This window comes from Bison bison, unplaced genomic scaffold (assembly GCF_000754665.1).
Source record: "Bison bison bison isolate TAMUID 2011002044 unplaced genomic scaffold, Bison_UMD1.0 scf7180017864480, whole genome shotgun sequence".
NCBI classification, from domain to species: Eukaryota; Metazoa; Chordata; class Mammalia; order Artiodactyla; family Bovidae; genus Bison; species Bison bison.
The window spans coordinates 2,147,628-2,157,197 of record NW_011495040.1 but is presented as its reverse complement, the minus strand read 5'-3'; the positions used below and the strand labels follow the sequence as shown (position 1 = coordinate 2,157,197).

The window sequence follows — 9,570 nt, the reverse complement described above, 5'->3', positions numbered from 1 at the left end:
GCCATCAGCTTTTCTGCTTAGAGTATGAGGCGGACAGCGGAGACATCACCTCAGTTATCGTGTATCAGGTACGCCTGGTGGAAACAGCTGCAGCCTGAGGGTCCTGGGCCGTGGTGGAAATCACTGTGACACCCGGAGCCACTGTTTTCCTCAGGGACTGGTGGGAAGTATCTGTCCCACATGGGAGCACAAACTGCTGGGCGATGCTTTTGAGCACAAGGCACTCCCATCACACAGTGCTTCTCAGCGGGCGATGGGAAGGGCACATGGCCCATGGTTGAGAATCACTATTAAGGGGACACCTGGGCAATGGCAGGCACTGGCAAGAAGTTGTGAGTGCCACGGAGATCTGTGAGAGTGTTGTCTAGGGACAGGGCAGGCCACCTTTCCAGAAGAGGCTGGGCCCTGAGCTTCCTGACTCTTCCTCCACGTAGGATGATGATCCAGGAAGGGTGAGCGAGGAGGTGTCAGCTCACACGCCTCTGGAGCCACTCATGCGAGAGGCCCTCAAGTTGCGCATCCAGGAGGAGATTGCAAAGCGCCAGAGCCGACACTGAACAGACTGGAGTCGCTGCCCAGGGAGCCATCCCTAGTTTGGGGGTGCGGGGACCAGTCTGAGCTGATCTCAAGACACCCCTGTACCCCCATCCACAGGAAAAGGGTGTCACAGGGACTGGACCTGGCCATCTCCCTCGTAGCCATTTTTTCTTCTATGTTGGCCCATTTGACCAGCCTAATATTCTGAAAATTTGAGAATTTTGTTTGGTTAGCTTGGTTTTGTGGAAGCAAAGACTCCGGGGAGAGTTGGGTTTATGAAACCCTGTGCCAAAGTGCTGCTTTCTCACCAAGGTCACGTTCCCCAGGGCACCTGGCCGCTGCTACTCCACCCAGCTCTTTGAGCCCTGTTTGCTATTTTATAGCTCCTTACTTCTGTACCTCCTGTTCACTTCTATGTCTGCGTTTCCGAGATCTTTTCTGGCGTTTCTTTGTTCTCTTCTTTCATTCATCTTGTCTCCCAATGCATCAGTCGCATCCATTCCCCACCCCCACCCCGACCTCCCACCTTTAGCTGCTAAGGATTTTGGATGTGGAGGTTCTGGCCTCTGCCTTTCTGGCAAGCTCTCCCAGTAATTCTGATACCAGTCAAGGGAGACCTCCTTTGATGCCTACTTGCAAGCATGTCTCCCTCCCCTTACATGGCTTTTGCAGGTTTCTCCCATGCTCCATCACTTCGCCCAGTCTCGAAAGATGATGCCAGAACTCAACTGTGAGGATTTTTTGCCGCAAAACCTCCTGGGCTAGGACTACATAATTCCAGCTTCCCACCTGATCCCTAGCTGTGAACAGGCCATCTGTGCTCAGGCTAAAGGAGAACTATCAAAACAAGCCAGAAACTGTGTTTCCAAATGTGATTTAACAGTCTTGAATGTACGTACAAAGGCAAAATCAAAATGAGCAATTATTGCCTGTTTGGAGCCCTAGGGCTTAGACAGTAAAGAATCCGCCTGCAATGCAGGAAACCCGGATTCAATTCCCTGGGTCAGGAAGATCCCCTGAAGAAGGGAATGGCAACCTACTCCAGTATTCTTGCCTGGAGAATTCCACGGACAGAGGAGCCTGGCAGGTTACAGTCCATGGGGTCGTAAAAGAGTCAGACAAGACTTAGCAACTAACAGTTCCTCTTTCACTTGGAGCCCTAGTTGGGAAAAGGAGGGGAGCCTGAAAAGTGTCCTGGAGGGAGCTAAGCAAGCCTCTTTCATCTTCCCTTCCCCTGCTCTCTTCTCTCTCCCGTGCTACCTCCCAAGAGTATATAAAACTCCTAAGAAACCCTAATACTAAAGATACCAGGAAATCACTGCTTTCACTGAAGCGAACATTCTTCCTAACGAGGGTTGGACTAAGGTCTGAGAAATCCACCAGCCGTCCCGTACACGACGGTTCCAAGCCTCTGGTTTTCCAGCAAATGGGCCTAAACTCAGTGACTTGAAGTATGGGATTTAAGTGAGCCCATGAGCACTGGGACTTCTTCAGACCAACACTCCTCCTGCCCCAGAGGTTTCACCTCAGGGTCTCAAGATCAGTCTGGCTGGTCCCTCTCAGCAACTTTTCTCGTAAAGGACATCTAAGGGCATTTTTGTTTGTGCCCTACAGCCCTGAAAATCTACCAGCTCAGAAACGGGGCAATGTACTTCAACTACATTATTAAAATGCAGCAAGTCACAGCTTGCTGGGAAGATGAGTGAGGTGGATAAATTAGAAGGGCCTGGTTGTGAAGGCAGACAAGGACCAGCATGATCCTGACTCGCAGAGCTGGCCCAAAGTCAATGCCTTAAACTAGCCGGTCCTGGGCTCAGTTCTCTTTCAGCAAGTCTGCCCCCATTCGGCCAGGCTGGAAGTGCCTTTTGACTCTTAAGGTTAACTACCCTCCAGAGCCGCCCAGGTCAAGGAGACTGCGCCATACTCTGTCCCCTGTCTTCCTGCAGCTCAGAGCACCAGGCATTTTAGTCTTGCAGCTCTTCAGCTGATTTTCTGACTTGGACATAGGATTTCACCAAAACTCTTAGGCTTCCTAGTCTGGAAATACTTTTTTGGGTTTGTCTTCTCATAGCTGGATGGCCTGTTTTCCTGGATTTATTATAGAATTTAGAAACAAGTCCATGGGGGCATGACCTCTAGAGTTTAGCTTCCAGCCCTATGTTGTGAGAATCATGTACCAATTCTGTCCTTCTGTGTGTTGACTGTGTAATCCTCACACTCTCAGGTAAGAGACTGATGGGAACATCTCATGTGTAAACCTGTTGTTGAGGCGCTTTGCTAATCCAGTGCATATAAAATATCTTCCACCCAAGAAAGCATTCTAACTGTTAGCTAGTTTACGCTGCACAACTACAGGAAGTACTAAGCCTGGTACTTAAATGAGAGGCTGGCCTTCAGGGCAGGCCTAGTGGTGGTGATGCTGCTATGGCTCCTGAGGTGTCCGAAACGCTTCTCTACTGACAGCTCTCAGCCCATCGACAGCCTTAGAGCTCCGCTCATTGCTTCTCGCCCCTCACTGCAGTCCAAGATGGTGTCATACTCTCTAGTATATTTACTGGACTTGCCTCCTGATGTCTTTTCAGCTATTTCCAGTTGTTGGTGCCTTGCCCTCAAGGAGCAGTTTCCAGGGCATTTCCCAGAGGCCCTAGAGCTGCCTCAAAGAGGACTGTCCCTGCTGTTTTGTGCACTGGCTGCAGCATTAGACTAACTTTCTGGCAGATTGCTTCAGGATCAGCACTTTTTTGATTAGATATAATCTCAGCCGCCTGGGGAAAAAAAAGTCTGGGAGCCTAATAAGCATATTTCACGTTCATCCAGAATGAAGCGTTCTTCATTTACTGAGGCTAAGCCTTGGATGTTAAGGCATTGTGTGTCCTGGGCCACAGTGGGTGATGTTACTAATAGAAGGAAGCTGGGTTTGCAGGGGTTTGGGCCTGTGCGAGAGTAAACACTAACACTTGAGTTCCAGCCAGCTGGCAAGGATGGAAGTCTTTGAAGAATGTAATACAAGATGGGAAAAGGAGAACGTAAAGCTTTTTGTCCTGAATGAGAGTAGGAAACCAGCCAGTGGGACCAGTGTGGGCAATAAGAAATGCTTCTGTCTCTGGACAAGCCTTAAAGGGACATTCCATCTCCACTGGTCCACTCCCAGGGGCACTGCCATGCAGAGATTAGCCCACGAAACTGGAAGAAACCCTTTGGAGTGGTGGGTATCCAGCTTACTGTGCATGTGGCACCGTCTGTTAGTGGTAAGGTAGGGTCCCCAACTGGTTCGCAAATGTAAATGCAGCCTTTTGCAGACAGAAGAGTAAGGACAGGTGGCTTTCCTACCTCTGAGCCTTCTTTGGGGAGGAGCATCATGGAATGTTGACAGTTATCTGAAACCTTTTAAATTCCCTCATTGAATTCCTATCCTGTCCCTGAGGAATCATATGACCAAGAAACCACAGGCACCCACCCCAGATTTCCCCAGGAGGTGGAGTGATGCCAGAAGGGAAGAGAGTGAATGGCCTCTCTGCCTTCCCAGGGCCACCAGAATGAGGAACTGGTTGCACTGGTTGTATAACGTATCAGAAGCCATACTTTGTTCTGTTTTCTCATTTCCAATGTTCCTGCTGTGTGGATGAATAAAATGACATGTTGCAAATTTATTTGAAAATCCTTGAAGGAAGGTACTTTGCAAATACAGTATTCTTTTTAACCAATAAACGTACTATTTTTATAAGCACTGTTTTTGCCAAGAGTTGTGAAATCACTTGTGTACATAGGGAAGTGAAGACTACGTGCTGCCCTAAAGTCATTCAGCACAGAATCAGCACTGAAAATCTCATCTCTTGTTCTGCCTGACTATTTTAAGGACCGTCCTGGTTGGAGCATAACAAGTAGATTCACATGGCATTGGAACTGGAAGGGCCTTTTAAAGACATCTGGTCCTACTTTCTACTGATACGCAACTCATCCCTATCAGCATCCCTTGAAGAGCCCTTCTGTCTTGGGCTAATTCTCTGTTCTAGGGACTACTCAGATTGTTGTATTAAGCCAAATCTGCCTCCTTGTCAAGGCTCTGGAGTGCTTGCCTTACCCCCACTTTAGGATAAAATAGCCAGTTTAGAACCTGAGTAGTCCTCCCGGGCCTTCCCCACAATCAAGGCTAAAAAGGAACGCAAACCCAACTCAACAGGAGATAGTGAGGAGATAGTAAGTGTTGATTAAGAATCGCCAAGCTTCCAAAGAGGTAGGAAATGCTGACGGCTCACGGCACTATTGGGCAGATGAGAAAAAGTGCCTGCTCCCAGGGGAAAACCCCTGGGCAAGAAGATGGTGATCTCGATAAATTAGACAGAGGCACTCCTTTGTCCTGGGGCACAAAGCCTGGCCAGCAGAAGGCGGACTGGTTTTATACCTCCCTGGTTCTTCAGCCAGGTGTTCTTGTACAGGGTCGCTCTGCACCACCATGCTTCTTGACCCGGTTTTAACTACTTACCCTAATGCAGTTTGGAAGAGGGTCCTCCAACAGGTTTCCTGGTTCCATTTTTACCTTCCACTAGGTTCAGAAACGGAGAAGGAAATGGCAACCCACTCCAGTACTCTTGCCTGGAAAATCTCATGCGCGGAGGAGCCTGGTAGGCTGCAGTCCATGGGGTTGCTAAGAGTCAGACACGACTGAGCGATTTCCCTTTCACTTTTCACTTTCATGCATTGGAGAAGGAAGTGGCAACCCACTCCAGTGTTCTTGCCTGGAGAATCCCAGGGACAGGGGAGCCTGGTGGGCTGCGGTCTATGGGGTCGCACAGAGTCGGACACGACTGAAGCGACTTAGCAGCAGCAGCAGGTTCAGAAAGGTTTCTCCTTCCTCAAGCCATTGTCCAGTGTAGTGTAACTACTCCATTTCCCCCACAGTCCAAGGCCATTTCTGACTATTACCTTTGCCTCACCAGTCCTGCTGAATTTAAGCTCCCTGGTTCCTGGCAGCATGGGCACAATGCTCCCTTCAGTAAAGGTCTGTGGGCCCCAGTGTTGCCTCATAGGGACTCCAACAGATGCTGGACTGCCAGTTTGAGTACTTTCCTGCCGTTTTAATCATGAAAACAATGTCCAAGAGGGCACTCTTGGCCTTAAAGTGTGTATGGAGTGTCACCTGCCCTATCAGTAAACAAAGGATGTGGCCATCAAGGCAGTAGCCACTGTAGCCACCCCCAACTGCACCCTGAGGGTATTCAAGGTGGAGAAAAGCTGGCTATTGGCCCCAGATAGTTGAGGTGCATATCAAAGGAATGCTTTCAATGTGCCCAGACTCTTGTATCTTCCCATACAAAGAAAAACACTAAATTCATTATGTCTGGTTACTAGTCTTTAATTAACAGTAAAGCTTTTGATATTCCAACTACCTGCTTTTTGTAATCTCCTTTATATCCTCACTTCTCCCTTGCCTCTTTGGAGCACTTCCACAGAGCTATCTGAGAGGCTCCCTCCCCGGTTGGAATCCTTAGAAAGTTTGCCAAATAAAACACAATTCTCAACTTGTGGGTTGTGCTTTTTTTTTTTTTTTTTCTCCAGTCAACATAAAGTTTGGTGAAGCTGTTGGGTAATTTATCACACTATCCTGTTTGCTTTTTCCCATATTGCTCTGGATCTCCAGCCTTCCTCTCCTCATTTCCCTCCCAACCCCTGGCCATGGGGGTGTCCTTAGAATGGATATTGTTTCAAGCCAGTGCTCAGCAGTCAGGAAACATGTTTTGGACGCTGACTTCTGGACGGTACTCCGTATACTTGTATACTTGTACCCTTGAAAATAAAATGTATCTGATGAACGTAGCTCTCCTCCAGACTTTGCTGAGTCCGAGGAAAGCAGAAGCCAAATGCAGGGCGCTAGAATTTCTTAAGGAACAGCCAGGGCTTTGTGCTCTCTGCTCTGCAGACCGGCCTCGCCTTGGACAGAGGCAGGCACGGGGCGCCACACTGAGGGAGGCTGTCCGAAGTCCCCGTCGGCCAGTCCAGGTTGCAAAATGTGCCCGGCGGCGGCGAAGGAAGGCATCCTTTAGCCACGTGTGCAGTGACAATCACAGGTGCAGCTGGAAGGAGGTGCAGAACCCGGAGCTTCCCGCCTTCCGAAGCTTCCACCACAGGAGCAGGGAAGATGGGGTTATCCTTTTGGTATCTCCGCATCAGATGCTCCCCGGCTGGGGTCCCACGCCACCGCCCACAGAGCCCAGGTTCCCCCCAAGTCGGGGCACCACCCACCGTTCCCGCATGACGCGGGCGCGGGGACTCGGGAACTGTAGTTCCCGGCTCGGTTTGCGGCGCTGGGGCGGGGCTGGTGCGGACTCCAAGTCCCGGCTGGCGGCGCGGCTCGGCCCGGCGCGCTGGGGGCGGGGCCGCCCGGCCCTTTAAACCATTCAGGGTCGCTCCGAGGGCCGCAGCCGGGGACGGCGCCACGCGGGGGCCGAGCAGGACGCGGCGGCGGGACGCTCCGGGGAGGTGCGTTTGGGGCCCCTTCCTCCTCTAGACCTCCAGAGATCACCTGCGAAGGCGCAGGTGCTGGGGACTGCGGGCCGTGGGCTGCGGGCGCGCAGGCGGGCGGGCAGGGGACCAGGGTGGGCTTACCGCGTGAACCCGCCCCTTCCCCGCGGCGCCGGCGCTCAGGTAGCTAGCTGCCTGCGCCCCGCTGCCTCTCCGCCCAGTCCCGGACCCCCTCGCAGGCTTTTCTTGGCGTGACCCGCTCGGGACTGTCCTGACTGCAGACCCTCTCCCAGTCCAGGACCCTCAGGCCAGGGAGGGTGGCTTCCTTTCCAGAGCTTAGGGCCCCGCGGCGTCTGAACATCTGGCTGGAACGCGGAGGACCCCCGGTGAATGCCGGAGGGTGTCCACGTTGTGGTGGGGGCTCAGCCCCAAGCGTGGGCGCTCAGAGCCGCAGAGGGAGCCCTGCGTCTGGTGCTGACCACCTTTCTCTCCCCCGCACCGGCTTTGGCCAGTCACTAGACCCTGGACTTTGACCTGTCTCTCTTCACCAGGCCCGGGCAGCCGATGGTTTTGACGAAGTATCTTAAGGTTGCCGGCCCATCCCCTCTTCTCCTGCTACCTCTTGTCCTCCCCCCCCTCCCCATCACCACCACCCTGGCTTCCCTCCCTCATGACCGCCTGGATCCTCCTTCCTGTCAGCCTGTCAGCATTCTCCATCACTGGCCTATGGACTGTGTGAGTACGGAGGGGGATGGGGGGAAGGCAACGAGGAGACAAAATGTGAGGGACAGGGCCCAGCCAGGACCCAACAGGAGCCTGATGGCACATAGAAAGCCCCCTTGTCCTGTGGCAGGCTCCAGGGTGGTACCCAGGGTCACTCCGGCTGTCTCCAGAGCCTGGCCTGGCGCCTGGGCCCACAGCCCCTTGGGACAAGCTGGCACCACTGCTGTCCAGCAGGGTGGCGCGGACAGACACACTTCTAGCTGGGGTAACTTCCAGAATTGGGACTAGGCTGTGGGTTCTCTAGAGTAGCATCGGGCCGCAGGGCCACCCCAACTCAAGCCCCCAGAAAGGAGAGTGAGACTGAATGAAGGAAGAGTCGGTGGGGGAAGGCTGGGCACGTCGTGGGGCGGGGTGACAGTTGTGCTCCCGCAGGTATGCCATGGCCGTGATGAACCACCACGTGTGCCCCGTGGAGAACTGGTATGGCGCACTCTACAGACAGCTTCACTCTAAAGCTCCCTTCATCTCTGTTCCCTCTTGGGCCGGGGCTGCCTCGAGCCAGACGGAGACACTGGGCCTCACTGCTCTTCTCTGACATTGGCAGCGCCTGCCCCCTCCCCAGGCATGGCTTCGTGCCCACCTACCTGCTTCCCACTGTCATTTGCCCCTTTGGCTTCTGTCTCGGGGGGTCCTGGGAAGTGGGCTCTTCTGCCCCTGCCAAGGGAGGTCTGGGAGGGTGTCTCCCAGAGACCTGAGGGAACCCCTTCCCCCCAGGCTATGCTCTGTCCTACCTGCCAGGTCTTACAACGAATCTTGCTCTCCTGACCCCACGGAGCAAGGGGGCCCCAAGACCTGCTGCACCCTGGATGACATCCCCCTCATCAGGTGAGGCCTAGAGACCTGGCAGGTCACAGAGACCCAAGGCCCAGCTAGACTCCCAACCAAGTGTCTCAAGCCAAGGCATGTCCCTGGGTCCCAGAAATAATAATTCCATTAAGAGCACATATGCCAATACTGCTTACCATTTAGGATGAGCCAGGCTGTGCACTGAATCCTTTACCCACCTAAGGTCATTTCACCTTCCCAGCATTGAGGCAGCTATTGTTTTCACGACTTTATAGGCAAGGAAACTGAGACTGTGCTATGTCATCCATCCAGGTCCCTCAGCTAGTGAGTGGAGGCACCTAGATTTAGGTTCCAGCTCTCTGCCCAGCCTAAGCCCTGGCATAAGGGAAGTCAGACCCACTGTGGACCTTAACAGTCTCAGGGATCCCAGGGAGCCTTGGGGTCCACTTGGCAATCCTGGGCTCTCCCAACTCCAGCAAACACCCAGCGCTCTGCCTTAGGGGGAGGTGTGGTCAGCCTGGGGCCACTTGTTTGTATGAGACACTGGCCTTTATCCATCAGGGTCTGGCCTGTAAAGGAACAGGTGCAGATAAGGCTAGAGAGAGCAAGTGGGCCAGGAGGGGGGCTTTCCAGTGCTTCTGCCCCTCTCACTCTGTCCCCACCCCCTCCTCTCAGCAAGTGTGGCTCGTACCCCCCTGAGAGCTGCCTCTTCAGCCTCATTGGCAACCTGGGTGCTTTCATGGGTGAGTTGTGCCCTCGGCGCCCCATCACCACCCCACCCAGTCCGCCTACCCTCACCTCCACTCCCCAGGAAGCCCTGGCTTTGTGCAGCCCACCGCACCAAGGGCTAAGGCCAGCGGGGCCACTTCACTTCCATTCCATGAAGGCCCAAGGCTGACTCCCACACAGCCACCCTGGTATAGCACACCCCCTGCCTGTCCATTCTCTTCCGGCCCTCAGAGCATCTGGGGAAAGCTAGCTGGGCTGGGTCAGGGCCAGAGAAGG

At 53.4% G+C, this 9,570-nt stretch overlaps 2 protein-coding genes across 3 annotated transcripts in view; both read left to right on the top strand.

Annotated features, from left to right (window-relative positions):
* LOC105004598 (chromosome unknown open reading frame, human C2orf68) overlaps window positions 1-4,264 on the top strand; it is a 6,903-nt gene extending 2,639 nt beyond the window's left edge. The window contains exons 4-5 of the mRNA XM_010862249.1: window positions 1-68; window positions 435-4,264. Of these exons, the coding sequence (XP_010860551.1) occupies window positions 1-68; window positions 435-557 (191 nt within the window). The 3' untranslated portion in view covers window positions 558-4,264. The remainder of the gene's footprint in view (window positions 69-434) is intronic.
* Window positions 4,265-6,936: 2,672 nt separating this feature from the next.
* The window catches only part of TMEM150A (transmembrane protein 150A), a 4,182-nt gene continuing 1,548 nt past the window's right edge, over window positions 6,937-9,570 (top strand). The window contains exons 1-5 of one of the 2 annotated variants that reach the window (XM_010862191.1): window positions 6,937-7,014; window positions 7,548-7,731; window positions 8,152-8,199; window positions 8,518-8,604; window positions 9,241-9,308. In XM_010862191.1, the coding sequence (XP_010860493.1) occupies window positions 7,667-7,731; window positions 8,152-8,199; window positions 8,518-8,604; window positions 9,241-9,308 (268 nt within the window). In that variant the 5' untranslated portion in view covers window positions 6,937-7,014; window positions 7,548-7,666. Of the gene's footprint in view, window positions 7,015-7,156; window positions 7,732-8,151; window positions 8,200-8,517; window positions 8,605-9,240; window positions 9,309-9,570 lie in introns of those variants that run through there. The other variant, XM_010862190.1, reaches the window with a different exon arrangement.